Below are 21669 nucleotides of genomic sequence, written 5' to 3' on the forward strand. Positions count from 1 at the left end.
CTTTGTTAAAAAAATTCAGCACTCAGATCTACCCCATCGTCCAGGTGGTCTGCACATGTCACCAGGCCGGGCCTCCTTCACCCAGTGGCACAGCTAGGATTCTGATTTAAACATCATCTTCTTTTTCTGACACTCTCCTTTCTTTCTATGGGAATCCGGGTATTCCATTTTAATTGTGTCTTTACGGCATGGCCTTACATAGGGCAAAGGCTTTTATAATGAATACAAAAATTGAAAAGGTTTTCCCTTCTAAAAACCTCTGTGACTCACTAAATACACACAAACCACAACCCAATAAAGCCATGATTAAAGTCTATGTAAAATAAATCTCTCAATGAAGAGAGTTTTGCTTGCTGTTAGCACGAGTCATCCAAACCCTTTGATGTATGTTGGGCCCTCTTGCTCATAGACCTCTGTCTTATCATCACTTTCCCCAGCCATGAATCTTACTGCTCTCTGGAGAAGTCTTGTCTAACAGGAGAGGCAGCTTCCCAGAACACATGAAGAAAAATCAGGAAAATGACCCAAGTGAAAGGTAAGCCCAGAAGAAGAAAACCAGCAGCCACCTGATAGCTTTCCCATCTGGAGTCTCTGCCTGTGCTGAACAGAGGCTGGTGTGGTAAGTGAGCAAGGCTGATTTAGGGGGTGTTTTGCCCACGTTTTGGTCTTCTGGCTCTTGCTCTGTGTACAATCATGTTGTAAAATAAAAATTAAAAAAATACAAACTTCAAACAGTCCCTGAAACAACATATTTTCTACAAATAAATTTATATTTACCACCTGAGGCTGCAGTTCTGTGGCACCAGATACCTAGATGTAAACCAAAGAGATTCCCTGGGTTATCTGAATATATGATTTCTGGCACACACAGCCAACATTTACTTTAATTTTATTGCTTTGAGCAACTATTAATTCAGAGGACTTACCGGCCATCTGTTCTGATAAACTTGAGGTGGTTTGAATTCTTTGCAATACTTTAAAGCTTCTCTTAGGGCAATCATTGGCCTCATTTTTATTGTGTTCACAATCTTTTACCCAAAATAGTGACATTTTTATTTAGTGGATGAAAGGGAGATTGTGATTACAGCAGTAACTGTTATGGATTGAGAAAGGAGCCAACTAAAGAGAGAAGGAATAGAATGAACTGGTTGTTAGTTTTAAATGACATTCTTCCAATATGACAAACTGTAAGTAAACTGTATATTGCCCTTTGCGGGTAAGAGCCTGAGGTGGAAACTCCACATAGGGCCATCAAGAGGTCTGGTTAGGGGTTTGTGAGTGCTTCAAGTGACTGCTGACATGGTTTGGGGATGGAATTCATCTACTGAAGGCTGAAGGAAGACAAACCCTGAGACTGATGGGAACTACTTGTTTCATACATTTAACTGTGACATCTTTCATTTTTACAGCCATTGCTGATGTAAGTGTTATATAAACTGTCCCTGTTGCAGTAAAAACAATCCCTCTGGGAAGTTTTAGGACAGTCCAGAATGCCTGACACTGAGGAGGGTGACTTTTCCTTGCTTGTTATCAAGAAGAAGAAACTGAGAGGAAGAGAAGAGAGGAAGCTTGCTCAGATTTACTTTGAGAGGGAAAACTCTGCATCTGGACCTCCATTGTGGTGCTTTGCTTGTCACCAGGTCTTTTTTTCCTGCAAGTAGGACCAAGCCTGGTGCTATGTGGCAGGTGCCTGGCTCCCTTTCCGCCCCTCTGCCAAATACACCTCAAAGGCCCAACCCACACTGTCTTCCCCACCTGCCTCCACCCCAGCTCCCATTTGGGATGTGTTCCTACCCCTCTGGACTTGGTTGTTACCCATGTCACATTCTTCCCAGTGTGCTATTAGTCAGATGGGCCCCTTTCTGGCTTCTCCTCATCAAGGGAGGACAACAGGCCTGACCCTGTGGGACACGGGCCTGGGAGCTTATAGCAGAGGTTGGATTCCCAGTGGTGGAGTTAGAGCCAGGACTGCTTTACCCAAGGTCAATTTGGACTCTGAGAACCAAAGAGTTGAGTCTTGTCAAAGTTTCTAAGTGAGAACTGAGGTCTGGACCATGGGAGGCATATTTGGTGTAGGACCTTGCTGTTCAAAGTGTGTTCCCCAGAGCAGGACTGTCAGTATCAGCTGAGGTTTGTTAGAAGGATCTCAGTCCTCCATCCCTCACCTACTAAATCAGATCTTCAGGACTTCTGTAGAGAACCCAAGGCAGGAGCAGGGCTAGGGGCACTGGGCCAGCTGCGAGTTTGGAACTCAGTAAGATAGGCATGAGAGCAGGTCAGGAACAAGCATAGTACCAAGGTACTATGTGCAGGGGAGGGGAGGGTGGTTTCTGCCCACACCAGGGGGTATTCAAGGCTACCACCCTGGGCTGGGGCTGGGGGTGTGTAGTATGCGGGTATATCCAGACTGAAAGCTGAAAGGCCCAGATCTTCTATTCAGCCTCCAACTGGGATATAAGGGCCTGGAGGATGGGGGCCCATCTTACCCCTCTTCCTACTCTGGGCCTAGCATGGCACCTTGCACGTCACAGGTGTGCAGTCAGTTCTGCTGAACTGAATAGGGCCCTTCAGCTTCTCCCGTCGGTCACACACTTGGTGTGATTGCAGTGGAGAGTCACCATTGATTCTGCATTTCCCTCAGGAGTCTTCTGGTGAGATAACGACATTTTGGTATTCACTGCAGCTAAAAAGCACCCTGCTGGATCAGAAAGGATCCCAGCATCACACCCCTTGAGAATCTAGGCAATGGCTCAAAGACCCAGGTTCCTGCCTGGGTGCCAGCCCATCCATGTGCCATTTCTGCCGAAAGGGAAATGGACCTGCTGATTCTCGCTGTTACTGTCTCAGATGCCAAGCCCAGAGCCTGCCGTGCATTCGGGGCACCGTCATTGCCAGCCTCTGCAGAGCCCCGGGAATGAGCTCTGCTGCAGCAGCCTTCTCCTGGCAAGAGTTAACACTAAGGTGCAGCTGACGGAATGTGAGGGCTGGAGAGCCAGCTTGGGGGATTGCTATTGCAATCAGAAGACGGCCCAAGTCAGAGCTCCAAAGCCCTTTGAAGGGATGCCAGCTCAGACACATGTTTCCAATTATCATATGCAATCTCGAGACAGTGTGCAAGTTGCACTTTCATTATGTCAAAGTGAAAGGAATGGTGGGGGCGAGATAAAGGGGGAGAGGCCGCCAAGCTGGAGACTGCACTTAGCTGTGGCACCAAACGCTAGCCAAGGCGCTAAGCTGGCCCCCCACCCAAGTCCACCCCCGGAGCCAGGGGCACATGGCACCTACTCACAGAGCCTTTTTTTCCTTTTTATTTTGGGGTCAAGGAAACCAGATGATGTGGCTGGAGAAGGCCTCGTCTTCAGAAAGATATTTGACCAGCTCTTTGGTATTTGGTCTGAACAGAGACGAGATTTTGTGGAAACCATACGGGGACTTTGTGTTTTCCTATAGGATTTCACATAGCTATTCTCTGAATTTTCCCAAGGTCTGTAATTGCAGGAGAAGCTAATTCCTTTGCCAGTTGTGGCTCATAACCAGGTGAGAGAATAGAGATAGCTCTTCTCCCTTTCCCACCCAGGGCTGGGCAGCCTCTTGGTTGGATTTTACCTTGTTTGTAATTCTAGAGTAAGTCCCAGCACAGGACAATAATTTCACTCAACTTCTTTTTCCAAACACTGTTGTTTCCTTCAGGAAGTCTTTTCTGGCTTACTCTTTCCATCTGATTGCTTCATACTACTGTAGCTATCGTTTAGAATGTTTATTGGATGGGTTTGTGTGTTGTTCTGTGTTTTTAAGTCAATATGTGGGTGCATGAGAGTGTAGAATGTCCACTTTCTGGCTGCCTTTTAGCTTTCAGTAGTTATTCTCTCTCTGTCTCTCTCTCTCACACACACACAGACATGCTATCTTCATATGTTGTGTGTATATCTGTGTATATATATAGCTGTATATGTATATATATATAGCTGTATGTATACATGTACTGTATATTTACGTATGGTTTATAAACAATAATTTACTATGTGCCAAACACTGGGCCAAGTGCTTTACAATACAACAAAGTAAGTTCTATTATTATCATGCACATTTTACATACAAGAAAACTGAAGTGCAGAGAGATAAGCATTAAGTAATTTGTCCAAGGTCACTCAGCTAAGCTGGTGGTGAGGCCAGGCTTTGACCCTGACAGTCTGATCTCACTCCTCACTGTAACACCAACCTCTGAAAGCTGCTCAGGGACTTCCCACGCCTCAGGAAGGACCTCGTCTTCAACTCAGACCATGAACTCATTGACTGCTGACACAGGTAGGGGCAGAGGGTAGGGAACAGGGTGAAGATGGTAGTGATGGAGAAAAAGATGAAAACCGAGTTCTGTCTTACCTGCTCCAAGGCACTGATTACCTGCCACATACGAGACTGGGTCCATGTCCAGGCAGATGTGACACATCCTTGACTTTAAGGAGCAGCCCTGGGTTGGAGGGCTTCTCCTCGGGCTGCTGTTGTGTGTGAGATGGTTGCCCCAACTTACTCTTGGCCCTGGGCCCCCTGAGCCATCTTCACACACTCAGGTGAACTTTGGGAAGATCAGAGCTTTTCAGTTGCAGACTCAAGTGAATTAGAGCGAAACACATGCCACGTGCCTGGCACGTGGAAACTCTCCGAGCCAATGGCCTGTAAGCTTGCCCAGGGTTAGAGGAGCAAACACAGCCCGGGAGCTGTGGAGCAGCTCTCTGGCAGAGGACACACGAACAGAAGGCACGGCCTTCCCGGCCACTTGTGTAAGGTAGTCTTTAGTGTCAGAACCCAGGGGCTTACTCAGAGCTAATCCACATAAAGTGCCTAGCACTATGCCCGGCACATAGTAGGCTCTTAATAAATGCTAATGGTCACTATTAGCACTGCTCGTCACAGCTGAACCTATGCTACATCTATACAAACTGTCTGTTCATGAACCCTCTCAAACTGTGGAAAGCTATTCTACCCCATTCTAACGTTCTTTCAGAGTTTCTCAATCAATCTGCTTTTCAAAACTAAAGTTTATTACACACTCCTTAAATGCTAGGCACTGTGTATACTGATGTATATATCCCACTTAATTATCTCTGAGCCCCATGGGAAAGCATTATTATTATCTCCATGCACAGATGAAGAAATTGTCAGAAAGTTTCCAAGTATTAGTTGTCACAGAAGTTAAGCAGCCTGCTAAAGTCACACAGTCTTAGCAAAAGTGCCTCGTTTGTCTGATTCCAAAGCTTGTGCTCTTAACTGCTGCACTAGAACTTCTAGAACCCAGGTGGCCTTCCCGAGCCCAGATTTAGGCCAGATCTGAAGCTAAAGGGTTGCTATTCTTACTCTTCCCCTCCTGAAGCTGGCTCTGACCCATCTATATTCCACGATGTCCACTGACCAGAGGATTTTCCTTACCTGAGCTACACATGTGCCAAGCAGAAAATAATTAGTGAGCACCAACATAGCTGATCCTCTCCTGTGATCAACACAGAGTTGTTAAGTTTGCAATAAATTATTTCGCTCCCACTTGCATGGGACTTGACTGTTTTCAAACAGTTTCGCTTCATGCTCACAACTCTGAGATATAGGAATGCTTGTTTTCATTTCACAGCTGCAAGAACTGAGCTCAAAGAGGAGCTGTATCTTGCCAAGGTTTCAAAGATAGAAATGGGGGAGCTGGGGCCAGAACCCAGCTCTGCTGACACCGAGCCCAGAGTTCGCCTTGCCACACCAGGCTGCTTCCTCGGCACCACGGGTGACGGATGACCTCGGCTCTGAGCGCCGGTGCCTCCCACTGCTTCACTCCGGCCAGTGGAAGAAAGACTCAGAGGTCAGTGCTGAGTCCAGGCCCGTGTTCTTGACAGCGCACACACTCCACTCAGGTCTGTTTCTTCTGCCTCGCTGTGTCTTCTCCAGGGAGCAAAGAGCACGCCACCCAAGGGGACAGACCCTGCCTTCCTGTCTTCTACTCCAGGTGTTGAGCGGATCCTCCTCTGACGATGCATCTGTGCTGAGTGAGGAGAGAGTGGCGAGACTCTCAGGAGGAACACTCCTGTGTTCCACTGGAATAGAAGTGGCCGCTTGGTTGTGGCTGAAACTCCGTCCCCAGGATTTCCACAACAGGAGAGCAGGCCCAGGGGAGGCTGGCGCTCTGGGAGGAGGCAGGGGCGGTCAGAGGGACAGACTGGGAATGAAAACTAGAGTCAGGCACCCTGTCGCTCTCCTCACTCAGAGCCAGGAGCTCTGCCCCCTGCCGAGGCGGCCTGAGCCTTGCCAGGAGCGCCCTGTGGGATGAGGACCGGCCAGGGTGCGCGCTAGTTTTCTTTGGCGTGTGGAGGAAGTCGCCCAGGGGAGAGAGATCCGCTCTCACCCTCTGGGCTTTCGGGGAACCCGGGCAGGAAAATCTCAGGCACTGGAAGGAAAAGTTTGCTGGACGTGCAGCTGCCGCTGCTCGGCAGAGCGCGGTGGGCGGTTGGGAGCTGTTTTCTCAATGTGCTCGAGTGTCGAGTGTCGGGCCCTGGTGACCCTGGGCGGCCTCTCGGGGCAGCCGGGTGGGTCTGAAAGCCGGTCGGAGCTCTCCCCAAGAGTGGGAGCAGAGCCCAGGCTGCGGAAACCACTGCGCTCGGGTTGTTTTTGGACGGCTCCAAGGCTGTTGGGCCAAACTGATATCCCCTCGTATTGAGTGAAAACATTGTCTCCCACGCTGGGGCTCCGGAGTTTCGGCCTAGAGCGGATTGTGCCTTTGGGAAGGCAGGTGGTCTTCCTGGGATGGGGAGGCCCTCCTCTTACCTATGGGGAGGAGGAGATGAGGAGGCCTTGGCCTGAGTCCTCCCTCAGAGCGTCTCCCCTCCCCCCACAGAGGGTCTTCCCTTCAGGCAGCCCATGGGAACCAAAGACGTTTTTTCAATGTCCCAAGTGTCTGGCAGTGCCGGGAGCAGCTCTCCAGGACTCTCTTTGCTAGTGTAGCTGCTCACAAACAAACCCTTCCAATGGGAGCCTCCTGCATGCCTCCCTCTCCACTCCTGTCTCCCCAAATCCGGGACCTGCAGGCCTGTCCAGCCCTAAGAGAAAGCCCTCCCTTCCCCCCAGGAACTGTTTGTAGTGGGGCCCGAAATGACCGAGGCCACTGGCATTGGAGGCCAGTAAAAAGCCACAAAGCCAGGTCAGTGGGAGGGCTCCCTCCCCAGGCCTTTATCTCACCAACTATCTCAGCACAGAATGTTCTGGTTGGTGTTTCTTGAACATAAATCTTTATTCCAATTGCAGTAGCTTTGATAGAAAAAACAGAGCACATTTCATCATGCTTTTACCCTGATCAAATGGCTCTCGTGCCAAAGCTCCCTACGTTTCTAATTTGCCCTATTTGGATGGGGTGGGGGTGGGGCAGACAGCGAGCCTTGCAGAGGGAAAGAATACGACCGTTTGCTTATTTCTCGGATGGACAATTTGGTCTTGTTCTCTTGAACACCAGAGTAGGCATTTCATCCTTGGAGGGGAGAAGGGATGGATGGGAGAATAAAATGTCTGTGTCAAATATAAGTGCTCTGTCTGGGGGGAAAAATGTGGTTTCAGGGAAAATACCAAATGAAAGTTGCAGGGGAAGGTGGCATGTGAGGCTGGGTGGAGTCCTGCTCCAGGCTGAACCTGGCGGTCTCTCTGTTACCTTCACCTCTCTCTAAGATGCTCTTGATACAGTCAGTGGTGATGAGCACATCTAAAAACCCCACAAACACTGCCCAGGATGGTGACATTGCTGGAGGCAGGGGCATGCCTGTGAAGGAGAGAGGACACACCTTCCTCCTCCTGCTGCGCCCTCCCCTCCCCTTCCCTGCAGCCCTCTGCTCTCTCTCTGTCCCCTGCTCCATCTCCCCTGCCAGGGAGGAACAGAAAGCCACTGCTCCCTCCCGGCTGGGCCGCATCTTCCCGTTCATTGTGACGGTCTCACTCCATTCGCCTTAGCCTTCCTCCCCCACCTCTTCTCTACAGGTCCCATGGCCTTTGGAAATCAACCAGTTAAGAATCAAAAAGTTGTCAGAAGCTCTTTCCCAACAGGTCTCTGCCTTCCCTGGCTGTTGGGGCCAACGCTGGGGCCACTGGAAGTCGCTGCTACGGCTGTCAGTGGGTGGCAAGAGTGTCAGAGGCCCTAATGTTTTCTTGGGGTAATGAAGTCTTTCTGCAGGAAGCCACTGAGGGATAAACTGGGGGGCAGCCATTAGTACGAAGGCAATCTTAACATGAAATCAGATCTACCGTGACAGCCTCATGAGATTATTCTGTTACAGCTCTTCCAGACAGCAGATCTCCCTCTAAAAATAGGCAGCCTCACAGGTCTTTGGTGCAAACCTCCTCCTGTCTATCTAGTGAGTCCCTGCAGGACCAAGCCTGGGCCTCTCTGCTGCCCGGGGCAGCCCCAAGCCCAGTGGTGATCTGATGAAGCTCCACTAACTTCCCCAAGTGAAGCAATCAGGCTCGTGGGTCCCCGCTGTGGGGCGCGTAATCCAAGGATTAGGTAGCTTTGGCTCCGGAATGCAGAACACACTTGCAATCCGGTAGCCCTCCCTTCCCAATCATGCCGGCTCAGGCTAATACCTGAACCCCGTCAGCCTTCCCTGAACTGCAGTCCTAGCGGACTGGAGTGAGATTCCAGGGGAGGCCCTAGAGGTAGCTAGGGCTGGCTGCCGACAATTCACCCCACATCTTCCCAAAACCTGCTGATGGCCTTACTGAAGAAAAGGACTTGAGTACTGGCGCACAGGATGATTCCAAAAATTTAATAAATAATGCTTTCTTTAAAACTGTATAAACTATAAATTACCATGCAGTCCTTATAATTTAAAATAATTTACAGGTTGAGGTAGGGAGGGGCCCAGGAGGGTGCGGCGGGGGCAGGGGCGGCGGCAGGTCAGGCTCTCCTCCCGGCCTTCCTGCTGAGCACGCACACGCAGGCCGTGTCGATCCTGATGAACCGCCAGGCGGCCTGCTTGCCGTCCATGGTCAGCGCCTTGACGAAGGTGTGAGTCGTGGTGCAGTACGAGTTCCAGTGCTTGGAGTCAATGCCCCGGCACCCGCTGTCCACGGGAGTGGGGTCCCGGCACTTGGTCTCAAAAAAGTACTGTTTGAACACACTGTTGTTAATGTTCACCTCTCCCAGCACCATCACCTCCTTGCCCTTGATGTCCGTGGCGGTGGTCTTGTCCCCGACCCACACGCTGACGCTGTCGCACACGGAGAACTCCCCCCTGTGGAAGACGGGGTGGGTCGTGGACCGCTTGCTCCTGTGAGTCCTGTTGAAGCGGGCGGCGCCGCCGACCTCCGCGTCCAGGTCCTGGGCGTCCGCGGCCTCGGGCGGGGGCTGCGTGCTGAACAGCACGCGGGGTGAGCGGAGCCGCCGCTTCTTGAACAGCCTGGGGTCCACGGTGATGTTGCGGTCCTGCCCTGCCACCCGGGCCGCTATCGCCCCCGCAGGCGTGCTGCGGGCTCCGCGGAGAGCTGTGTCGAGCGAGTGCTGAAGCTTAGTCCAGTGGGCTTGGGGCACGGTGTGTCCTGCTGGGACATCGCTCTCTGTGTATGGTTCTGCCTGTATGCCGATCAAAAGAGCTGTGATCAGAGTGTAGAACAACATGGACATTACGCTATGCACCTGGAATGAGAAAGAAACGAGGGTTACTCCATGGAGTGCTAAGTGTTCTCAAAGCGCAGTTTCTGGGTCCTTCAGAGTTGACCTCCCAAGAGAATCGCAAGGTTTAACCTGGTAGCCTATGGGTAAGGGGACCCTAGAATTTATATTCAAACTGGGGCAGCTTTTGAGAGTGAAAGGGGGTGTTGGCAATACTTACACTGGGACAACAGGCGTCAACCAGGGCTGACTCAGACAACCTGGGTATTTGGTCACCTCATCTAAGGGGTGGGCTTTTCCAGGAAGAGACAAAGCCCCTGAAATTCTGCCCAGTAGCTTGAACTTGGGAAGATGCTCTGAGTTCTGTGACTGTCAGCTTGAGGTGGCTGAGGGAGGTGGCGTGCGTGCGTGTGTGTGTGGTCCAGGGAGGCAGGTGGGACAAGCGTGACCCCTCTCTGCAGCGCTCGTGCCTTGATGTGATGGTGCTGCGCCTGCCACACAGCTTTAAGTCCCCTGAGAAGGCACTGGGAAGAGCAGCTGGGAGTGCGACTCGAAGCCTCAACACTGGGTTACTCTAAGATCTGGTGACTCTGAATCCTTGTCATGCATCCCCAAAGCATCATGTTTGGCCTAAACCTTTTTGTGGCTCCGGGACCATCTTAGTCCATGAATGTATTCAGCTACCATCTTACACATATAAACATGACACACATAATGATTTCTCCTTGTGTCATATTTTTACGTTTTTCAAATGTGCTCACTTCTATCTTTGCATTAGTCTGTGAGTTAGGTTAGGATATATCATCTTTCTTTCACATATAAGGAAACCGATTCACAGAAAATTAGCTGACCACTAAAACATTAAAGTCACAAATAAAAACTGGACCAGAAATAGAACCCAAAATCGACCCTTACTAAGCCATCTGCCCTTCCATGCATCCTCCCTCCTCCTCCCTTTCTTTTCCATTCCTAAACATTTTTTTTCATTTTATTTCTGGAGTATGTTCTTATATGAGTATAGGCCAAATGGTATGAAGCTACTTGTCCCTGAGATGGCTCCACACTGTGCTGTAGTTACCCAACAGTGACCCCACAAGTGACCCCTACAGTGATCCTGCCACCTCCTCACGTAGTCGTGGAATTAGTTCTGCTCCTGCCTTTCACCTGCTTCTGTGGAGCTCCTCTGCGCACCTCAGATGCAAAGCAAATGTCACCACCTTTGTGAGCTTCCCTAGATCTTCTGGATAGGATTAGGGGCTTCCTACATAGTGCTCTCCAAACTTCCAGTTCTCTCCTTTCTCCCATCTCTCCCTCCCATTCTTTCTGCTCCCTATCCACTTTTCCAGCCTCGCACATATACCACCTGCTCCTTGAAGCCTTCTCAGATCACTCCAATCTAAAGTGATCTCTTTCCATTCTGAACTTCAGAATAGCAAACTTGTGAGTATGTATGTGTGTTCTCTCCAACTAAATCAGTGTAAAGAACTCTGCTTTAGCTCTGAGGTTAGAAAACCTTGTTTGGATTCCTACTCAACCACTTGTTAGCAGAAGGAAGTCACTTACTTTTTCTGAGCCTTAGTTTTCTTGATAAAAGGCAGAAAATAAACACTATTCCCAGGAGATGTTAGAATTAAGTGGGTGTTCACAAAATCTGTGTTCATTCAGAGTTATTTCTATCTTCTTGTAATCAAGGACTTCATATTTTTCCAGTTCTACTTTTGGTTTTACCTCTCTCAGACTCAGAGCCATTATTATCGTCCCCCCTGACTGTAAGGTCCTGGAGGGCAGAGCTGTGTCTCCTTACCTGTGTGTCTGCTTACTCTAGCCCTTGGCGTGCTCTCCCTTGTCTTCTAGGGAAGTTTGTGCATAACCCTCTCCCCTCTCTTCCTGAGACACATGCCTGTCTCCCTGAGAGTGCTTTAGAAGCTGTGTGGTTTGCATTTCAGTATTTCCAGGGCTGTGTGCAGTGTCTGGCGTATATAGTAGGTATTCAAAAAATATAAGGAGAGTGAATGGAGTGAATGGAAGTGGCCAGAGAAGCATACCACCTGCCTTTTTCTACCACGGTGCATCGTTTCTTTTGGACTTTGTGCATATGGCTACATGCTGCTTTTCTGATCTGCTTTAAAGCAATGCATTCTTCTCCTCAATACTGTGCTTTTATTCAGCTGGAAATAGGCAGCTCTTTGGTAAAATACCAAGAAGGAAACCACCAAATTCTTTTCTCTTTTGTCAGTTTGAAGAGTATTTCTATTTGCTCCGATCTCCAGCTGACCCTGCAGAGAAGGCAGGGGCATATCTGGGCTTTTGACTATCACCAGTTCTGTTGGCTAAGGGTCTAGCAGATTAATGTCCTGCCAACTCTTCCAGAACTGAATATTCAGTTGGCAGCGCATTCAAGCCCTTTGCTTTTGCTCCTTTCCTTATTTCATTTCTTTCTTCTGTTCAGTACACATTATCTTTCATCAGGTAGATTAAAGGAGAAGAAATAAAACTGAAATCCATCCCTTGTTAGAAATTAGTAACACTTGTTAGAATTTGGATAAGGAAATGAAAATAATTGACCAAAACTTAGGGTTTTGATGGAAATAAAGGGACATGCTGCTCCCTATTCCCCATGAGAAGAGGTTCCCACCCCATCCTGCAGTCTCCCCTTTGGTGGGCTCATCCTCTCCCAAGGAGTCCACTGAAGTCTCTGTGCAGCTGATGCCCATACCTGGATCCCTAGCTCACCTGCTCTTTTGAAGCCAGTTCTGAACGTCTAAACCACTGAGAACAACTCTCCATGGATACTGGCATTTTAAATTCAAGACATCCAAAACAAAACTCTTCATACTCACAATCCTCATTAGGACCATCTTCTCCCCTCTCCCCCCTCTGTATTCAGCAGCAGCCCCACTTTGGACCACATGACGATTTACAAAGCAGACTCACAGCTCCTGTCACCTTTGAGCCTCTCTCCCCCTCCTCCTCAACATACTTCACTTCAGCTTCCTTTTGCCATTACTGGAATCATTACTCCTTCATCCACCGGCTCCAAACCTCTGCTCATCCCTGGACTCTGTTCCTTCCTCCCTGCCCTCCATCCAGCCCTTTTGGTTCTGCTTTGGCTGCATTCTCTTAAAACTGCATTTTCCTTTCTATTAAGATTCCACCTCTGGGCCCCTGGTTCAGGTTATGGAAACAGTTTCCCACCTAATGTCCTGGATCCTCATCTCGCCTCTTCCACTGCCTCCTATCCCTGGCCACCCCTTGGCTTCTTAAAGCTGTGCTCTGATCACATCCCCCTGTGCAAAGGAGCTGGTGCTGAGCCCCTTGTCTAGCGAGCTAGTAGGGCCTGCTCAGCCTGGCACAGGGGCCCTGCCTCCTTCTGCTCCCCTCACATAGTTTGCATTCCTGGCACACAGAACTCCTGGGGGCAGTTCCTGCTCTGTGCTCGCCCACCATTGCCCTGCTCAGACTCTTCCCGACTTGCCTGTTCCCTGCCCTCCCTGCGTCTTCCCGCTCTCCACGTCTGCCGGCAGAATCCTCCCTGTTGTCCTGCAACAACTTCAGTGCCACCTCTACTGGGGAGCTTTTTCTAATTCCAACGAGACAAACCTTCTCCCTTCTCCATCTGTTAAAGCCTTTCCTTGATGCTGTCTTACAGCAGTTGTGTTCTCTTATCCTCCCTCCTAGAGGGCAAACTCTCCGTAGGCAGCAAAGCGTCATACTCATCTCCGTTGCCTCCACGTGACCCCCACTCCCAGGTAGCCACAGCTCTAAGGACCAGCGAGCGTGTACACAAGTCTCCTGCCTTCTGCGGTCCTTAATTTCTCCATCTGAGCGATGGTGCTTAAGGTAGGTATCTTCCAACTCTGACATTCTTTGATTTTAAACAATTACAAAGTTTTCTACTTTGCCTAGCAGCTGCTGACTCTACTGAATTAACTTTACAAAGTTCTTAAAGTCTAATGCTGTTTCTTAACTTACTGTCAAGATACCAAGTGGTGCCTGGTGACATTTAATTACAATGGAGATTTGTATCATGGACAGATTGTTTCATTAATACTTGAAAATGTCTCAAATATACCTCATTTGAGTTCTAGATTAAATTATTTTTTTAAAAAAATATTTGATTTACTTATGACAGCGTGTTCCTATAACCTTTAGAAAATGTTTGAAAAGTCTCTTTTTAAGAAAACATCAGTAAATAAAAGAAAAAAAAACTAGTGTATTTTATATTCTAGTAATACAACGCACAGTTTAGAAAAGAACATTCTCTTTTTGGTTGATGTAAACCCACGGAGGAGATCTATTTATTTATTTTTAAGAACAACCTTTGAAACCTTTCTCCTGAGCAGATGACAGCCCTCTGTGTGGCTTCACTAAGCAGAGCTCTGCAGGCTGAATGATCAGCTGGGAGGATGCAGTTCAGGGCTCACATGAAGGAACATGTTCCATTTAATGTGCGAATGCTTTTTGTTTGTCCTGCTCCTACCCAGAATGAAGATCCTGGCTAGGAGGGGGAGGCCAGTTGGGATGCCTTTGCGACCAGCTACGGGTGGGCTGCCCAGCAATCTTGCCCCTTCTTGGGCCAGTGGTATATTCTCTGGATTTCGAGTAGTTCACATACTCCAGTAATAGGAAAAATGTCCTGCACCAGGTAAATGATCTTCACAAATTCTGACCTGGCCTGAATAGGTGATGAAGCTGCTGGACAGAGCTAAGCACCTGTGGCAACTATTTGCAGCTAAGAAGGCCGATGGCACTGGGAGACTGGCAGCCATGCCTGGGGAGGTGTATTGTAGAAGGGAGTAGGAGAATTCCTGCATTCGAGAGAAATGTGCCAAGAGCAGCTAGTGATTCTTAGGCTCAAGACTGGATCAGTGAACTTGGTCACTAACTATTGGCAAGAGAGGAAATTCTTGTGGCCAAGGAAATCCAGCCTCCTCCTCCTCCATCTCTTGTGCCACATTCTGAGCGTAGGTCAAGGGTCATTTCTTGTTTTGCACTTGGCCTTCACTCTAAATGTTAACTGGCTGCATCTCCAGTTGTAAAGACTCGGACACTCTTGGTTGTTGGAGCCTGCATGTAGTGTCAGAGGAATTCTGTGGCTCCTCAATTCCCCAGCTAGGTGCCCGGGAGGCATCCTGGTCTGAACAGGCATTGACAGAATAAACTTCAGAGCCTCTGATGGCATCTCCCAGACCGGGTTTATTGGGAGGAGGCATGGCCTGGAAGGGACATCAGAGATTAAAGTCCAGAGGTTCTCGAACTTCAGGACATCAGAATCACCTGGAAAGTTTGTTAAATTATAGACTGATGGGCCCAGATGTAGACTTTCTGATTCTGTAGGTCTGGGGGTAGGGTGGGCATTGAGAATCTACATTTCTAACCAGTTCCCAGGTGGTGCTGATGCCGCTGGTCTGGCAACCACCTTTTGAGAACCACAAATCTAGCCCACTTCTTGAACCTTGTAGAGGAAATAAATGAGCCTGGGTGAGGCTAAGTGAATTGGAGTGACACAGCCAGGGAAGGGCAGGGTCAGCCTGTGGGTGCTTGGCCTGTGGCTTGGACTTGGCACCTTTTAGACGAAAGAGGCACACACGCTGCAGCTGATAGGTCCTGGGGTGCGTCTACTCAGCCCGCAATATCAAAACAAAAATTCCATTCAATGGATTGTATGTTTTACCTTCCTGATGCCACAAATGCAGATATTAGGGAACATTGAGATATTTAATTGTTTTCATTTCTAGTTTATCAGGTTTCTGGGAATCATGTAGACTTGATCCAAAAGGACTTAAAAGGCCCATGACAGACATATGCAGCCAGAAAGCACAAGCACATGCAGGCGTGGGAGCTCCCGGGCTCCTTTCCTCTAGGACAGGGGTGCTGGCTGCACGAATGGGAACCAGATCCACTGGTCTGAACTCTTAGAGACATATCTGAAAATGAATGCGGTGAGATAATAATAATAATCATTATTATTTATTAGGCATAATTATCTAATTAGCCATCACAACAACCTAGGAGGTAGGCTTTGTTATCTCATTTTACAGATGAAACAGACAAGCACTAAGACTATGTAACATGATCACAAGCACACACCAGGTGGAAGGGCAACTGTGTCCAGACCTGGAACTCTTCCCCACTCCTCCGCTCCACTGGCCAAGGGCATAAGGACTGACCGTGAACCTCCCATGTCACAAGGCCTACCAGCTCAGACAGATCGGAGAGTCGCGTGGAGGGTCTGACTGATGCCGTCTCTTCGAGTCCTGTGTTACTTAACACACTTGATGCAGCCCAGACGCTTGATGTGTCCTTGGAAGCCACAGGCCAGCCTGAGGGCATGAGGGACTTCTCTCCTGGGCAGGCTAGGGGGCCCCATTTGCTGCATCGCTAAGAGCTACTGAAGCCCCCGCTGGCCCCCGGTTGGATCTGACTTCCCCTGCTCCTTCTGGGGCTAGATGGTTCCAGCACTTGAGGCCCCTGCTTCTGGCAGCTCCAGAGCTAGGAACCTTGGAGAGGCACACGCCCCTCAGGCGCTTACCTCAGCGTGGCCAGGATAGAAAGCTGCTTCCTTGGAAGAGCTGTTAATGGGTCCGGACGCTGAGCTGAGCTTGGGTCCAGCATGCCATCTAGCCCTGTGGACTGCACGGCCACAGGCCAAGACTCTGTGGAGGGGGAGAGCTGGCATTAGATGGGTACTCCACCACATTCCCCAGCAGATGGGTACCTGTGACCTAGGCAGCAGGGAGGAATATGACAACAGGACACATTTTATTTCCAAATTCTGGGATTTTACCAGCATCAGGGCCCAGGAAGGAGCTAGAATCTGGCTACAGAAATTGCCAGGGGCCTGACCTTGCATGGACTTGAGGTGGCACCTGCCTCTCACTCTTGTGCCAGAGCTCTTGGTTTCAGCCTGGACACAAGTCCATGGCCGATCTTATACCTAGTGTAGGTGTTTCCAGACTCACGCCAAGTCCTACTCTAGCAGATCCTGTAGTAAATCCAACTCTAAACCAGCCTAAGAGAAATTATACAGAAGCAAAAGTCCTAACAATATGGAGCAAGTTGGTGCTTTGATGAAAATGCAGATGAGCAATGGTGACAAATAAGACAACCTGGCTACCATGGTGACAGATATCATGGAGCTTTTACAAACTGGGTCATGAATCTCAGAGCACCACGCTCTGAGTCCAATTTTAGGATTGAAAGCTTTGGAGCTGATACAACAAGACAAATGTTCCATTCAATTTTAGATTGTAGTTTCTAGAAGTAATGGAAGGCTTCTTTTCTCCCCTCACTTCTACAAACCCAATACACATAGGTGCATCATTCATTCATTCAACAATATTTCCTGAGCACCTACTATATGCCAAGCACTATTCTTGGTGCTGGGGACACAGAACTGAATAGGACAAACAAGGTCTCTACTCTCGTGCAGCTTCTAGTCTTGTGTAAATCAACAAGATAGCTTCAGATTCTTTGCATGCCATGAAGGAGATAACAGGGTCTGGTGAGAGAGGCAACTACAGGGTTCATCAAGAAGCCACTGTGGACAGGATGCTCAATGAGGACTTCCCTGAGGAGGTGGCCTTCAAGTTAAGATCTGAAGGATGAGAAGGAATGGGGGAGAGAACATTCCAAACAGAAGGAACAATAAGTGCAAAGGAACAATAAGTCCTAAGATAGAAACAAGTCAAAGGGGCTGAGCATGAAAGGAACTAGAACAAAGGAGGCCTAGAACATGAGTTGGAGAGCCAGAAAGAGGCAAGTCCGCAGAGTCATAGCAAGGAGCTATGCTTGTTCTCCCAGGGCAACAGGAAGGGAGCAGAGGGCTTTAAGCAGGAGCATGACATGGTGTATTTTATGAACGAATGCATGAGCTACTATGTCTATTGCAGAATTTGTTGTAGGCTGGGTGCTTCCCCAAAAAGTTCTACAATGAAATCTTTATCTTTCCTGTCTGTATTCTTTTTTTCTTTGAATTTTTTTTCCTCCTTTTATTTCATTATATTATGGTGGTACCAATATTGTTGGGGTTACATATATTGTCCCTGCCACCTCTCCTCCCCTCTGTGCCAGCGCTTCAAGCGTGTCCAACCCCCAGTTGGTGCACACCACACCCATTATGTAAGTATACTCCTTTCCCCTCCTCCCCCCTCCCACCTGCCCAACACTCGATAAAAGGGTTTTTGTTTTGTTTTGTTTTTGACATTTTGGTTACATTGTAAATCTTTGCCTCTCCCTAAGAAGGGTTAGAGGTATTCCCTTCCCCTCCACAATGCCCCACATCCTTAAGATGTGGCCTGCCCACCTCTTCCTGTCTGTATTCTTTCCTACTATAAAAATCCTCTCCCCATGATGTCTTTTTCCAGTGGGGACCCCCCACCACCTCTCTTTCTTCAGCCCCGCCTCATCTTGTGCTATGGCTGAAAACATCAGAGAAGCCACCACGGCTCCCCAAACCCCAGTAACGAAGAGCAGCTGGAGAACAGGGAGGTAGAAAGGGCCTCTGGAGTGGCCTTCATGCTATTGGAAATCATTCAATTAAGGACTGGGCGTCTCCATTCTTCTTCCTTCCCTACCCTGCTTAAAATATTTTTTGCCTCAGAAAGTTCCAGAAAAACCTTCCAATACCCAATTAAGGTTGAGGCTTAGAGATGAAAACTTACTCAAACACTCTTAAAGAGATTATGTTCTATGTCAAAGGACACGTTCATGCTCTCCATGGTTGGATTTAGTACAGGAGAGGGAGGATGGCATGTTCCCTAAGGTAAGAGGTGTGCATTATTTGGTCCCATTACTCGTGGAAAAGATGATCTCATATAGTCTGCAAATCCTTCATCTGGAGTTTGGCTAAACCTGATGCGTCGCAAGGCTGGAACCCACAGACATGCATCCTGATCCAATTCACTCAGATTCTTGGGTAAGTTTACTTGGCATCATTAAGCATCTCTGAGCTTTCTCCTCCATAGGATGAGGAGCTGGCACAGACGATAGCTAAGGTCCCTCTGCTCTGGTCATCTGAGAGTCTATGAGGATGAGGAGCTAGCACAGATAATAGCTAAGGTCCCTCTGGCTCTGGTCATCTGAGAGTCTATGATGTTAATGTTTTCCAGCCTAAATCCCTACTGAATGCTTTAGTAATGCTTTCCCCCACCCCAAACTTGAGATTCATTCATGCCATTAATTAAACACTTAAAACTTGCAAGTCCTGTGCCAGCCACTGTGTTAGGTACTAAGGACACAAAGAAGAATGAGACATAATACTTAATGTCCTAGAGCTCTAATCTAGATGTGAGGGAAGGAAAGCACATGGACAAGCATGTAACGCACAATGTGATACATATGGTGTATATTTGACATGATATGGAAACACGGTGGAAGGAAAAATTGGTTTTATCTGGCCAGACTAGTCAGAGACATGTTTATAGAGGAGGTAATATCTGAGCTGGGTTCTTAAGAATGAATATAGGCGCTCATTAGGAAAGAAGATAAGGAAAGGCATCACAGAGCCCCAGAGTTCAAGAACTGGCTAGTGGTCCAACATGGCTTAGGAAGAGGTGTTGGGGAGGGTGAAAGTAGTATGCAATGGGTCTCATATATCAGTATTTGCTAATAAACTTGCAGAGCTCACTTGACTGCTTCCTACAGGACACAAAAAGCCTTTGCTTTTAATTTGTGAAACAACTGGAGAAGTAACAGGGACTCTTCCGGAAAATATTTTGGATATTTTACTACAAGCTAGGATTGTCTCCAATTTAGATGCTTAGAAGAAGAGAGAAGTTTGGTCTAAATAAAAAGTTTCACAGCACCTAGGCAGACCTGTTTTTTTAAAAGATCCAACTGTAAACCAACCACAACAGGTTTCCTGGCCCTTTATGTGAACTTCTGGCCCAAGTCACCTTGGTGCATGCCGGGGTCCCCTGCCAGTCTCATGTAGATGCTTGATTGCTATATTCAAGACCCTGTACAGCATCCCCTATGCTTCTGGCCTTCTCTTGTTCAGTGTTGGTATGGGTAGTTTGCTACTTGAGTGAGAAATTCTCTGTCTGGAATACTGAAACATTAAATGATTTTCATAGATATTGTTATCATTGCTTTTGTTCTCATGCTAGTGAAGCTTGGGGCTCTAAAATTAAATCCAATTTAAATATTACCTATTTCTAATGCAAAGACATTAGGGACAAACAACCCAAATACATATCTATTTTTAAAACCCTACCTGTTCTCATGGGGTAATCACTTAAGCAGAAATCAGAGGGCTCTCACACTTTTGATAAATGCATGCAAATAAATCCCAGCTCATTTCAAGACCATGTTCTATTCCTTCTTAGGAGGCAAAAAAGAATCCTATTAAAGTCTAGTGTACCGATTCTAGACCCTGACAAGTCCTAGGTTTCATGCTTTAAGGTAGTAGTTCTCAAAGTGAGGTTCACAGTAGCATTGTAGTAGTATCTTGGAGGGTGAAAGTAGTATGCAAAGGGTCTCATATATCAGTAGGTGCTAATAAACTTGCAGAGCTCACTTGACTGCTTCCTACAGGACACAAAAAGCCTTTGCTTTTAATTTGTGAAACAACTGGAGAAGTAACAGGGACTCTTGCTAGAAATGAAAATTCTTGGTCTCCACCATAGACCTATTGAATGGGAAACTCTGGGAGTGAAACACAAGAGTATGTGGTTTAACAAACCCTACAGGTGATTCTGATGTTCACTTAAGTTTAAGAAAAATTGCTTTAGGGTTTCCACCCTGGCCCTCTTCCAACTCTAACCACCCCACGGGGTGAGCGATCCAGCACAAAGAGAGAGTGCCAACCCAGAGTCAGTCTACTGCTGTGGACTGCCTGCTTGACTGTGAATTTCCATGTGACAGTCAAAGGTATGTACAGGCTCCTTCCCCTTCTAGACCACACTCCCAGGACCCATCACCCCAGGACCCCTGCCCAACCAGCCCAGAGTCTGCTACAGCTAAGCGGGCAGAAGGCTCTTCTGAAGACTCCTGAGAGTAATCAATGCTATTTTGGCCCACTTCAGCTGAAAAAACTTTGATTAATGGCAAATTGTTCAAAATCCAGTCAAAGCATAGTTTAAGGAAACTGCCTCTGTTGGTAGTTTTTCAGGGAGTGATGAGCATTAGCTGATCCAGTGCAACCTGTAACTCCGTCAATCAGTATCCCCCTAAGCCCTCCGTGCTTGAACGTTGTGGAAGATTCTATCTACCTCCCTAGAACCTACTTTCTGCTGCTCTGCCCCAAATCCTCTACAGCAGAGGCTCTCAACCTTGGCCACACATTGGAATCTCCTAGGCAGCTTTCCAAACTCCTGCTGCCTGTGTCTCACCTCCAGAGATTCTGCCTAGGCATCAGGATTTTGTAAAATTCCCTAGGTGATCCCAACATAAAGCTAGGGCTAAGAGCCACTGCTGTGCAAGATGAATGGGAAGCTTGGCATTGACTTTGATGAGCCAATAATTAAGAGAAATTATCAAGTAATTAATATATCTCAGAAAATATGAAATGCAGGCATGGTCACATTATAAACCATAAGAAAGTATGAGGATATAGTTGGCATAATCTCTAGGAAATATTATCCCTTTCTTTCCTGCCCATCCTACCTGCTAATTGTCTAGATATAATTGATATTTGTGAATTGGAAGGTTTTTTTTTCTTTTTTTTGCTTCCTCCATGCCACTTAAAATGTTCTTTGGTGTTAGAGCTATGGTCAGCCTATTATTAATAAGTCCAAGGACTATTTGATGAAATTTTGAATACCAAAGATTTGTGAATGCTTGGACAAAAAGACCTGTTGGACCACTCCTCCCTGTGCTCCAAAGCAATGGCTAGTCCTAAGGGCAGCCTGCACTGCATCAAATATGCCGGGGCAGCTGCAACCCCCTTCTCCTAGTTTCCACCCAACAGAGTTCTGTGAGTGGGAAAATTCAGTAGGAAACATCGGGGATTAAGAATATGTTGATGAGAGTATAATAGTAATTGCCGGTGTTATTGCTGTGATTTTCCTTGCTGCAACCATTCCCATTAATTCTCTCCTCTG

At 47.8% G+C, this 21669-nt stretch overlaps 1 protein-coding gene across 3 annotated transcripts in view; it reads right to left on the reverse strand.

Moving 5' to 3' along the window:
• Window positions 1–8766: 8766 nt before the first annotated feature.
• NGF (nerve growth factor) overlaps window positions 8767–21669 on the reverse strand; it is a 49833-nt gene continuing 36930 nt past the window's right edge. The window contains exons 2-3 of one of the 3 annotated variants that reach the window (XM_012778394.2): window positions 16158–16350; window positions 8767–9649 (exon numbers count right to left, since the gene is read on the reverse strand). In XM_012778394.2, the coding sequence (XP_012633848.2) occupies window positions 8912–9649; window positions 16158–16325 (906 nt within the window). In that variant the 5' untranslated portion in view covers window positions 16326–16350 and the 3' untranslated portion in view covers window positions 8767–8911. The remainder of the gene's footprint in view (window positions 9650–16157; window positions 16351–21669) is intronic. The other 2 variants (XM_012778396.2, XM_012778395.2) reach the window with 2 other exon arrangements.

Source organism: Microcebus murinus, chromosome 2, assembly GCF_040939455.1.
Source record: "Microcebus murinus isolate Inina chromosome 2, M.murinus_Inina_mat1.0, whole genome shotgun sequence".
NCBI lineage: Eukaryota > Metazoa > Chordata > Mammalia > Primates > Cheirogaleidae > Microcebus > Microcebus murinus.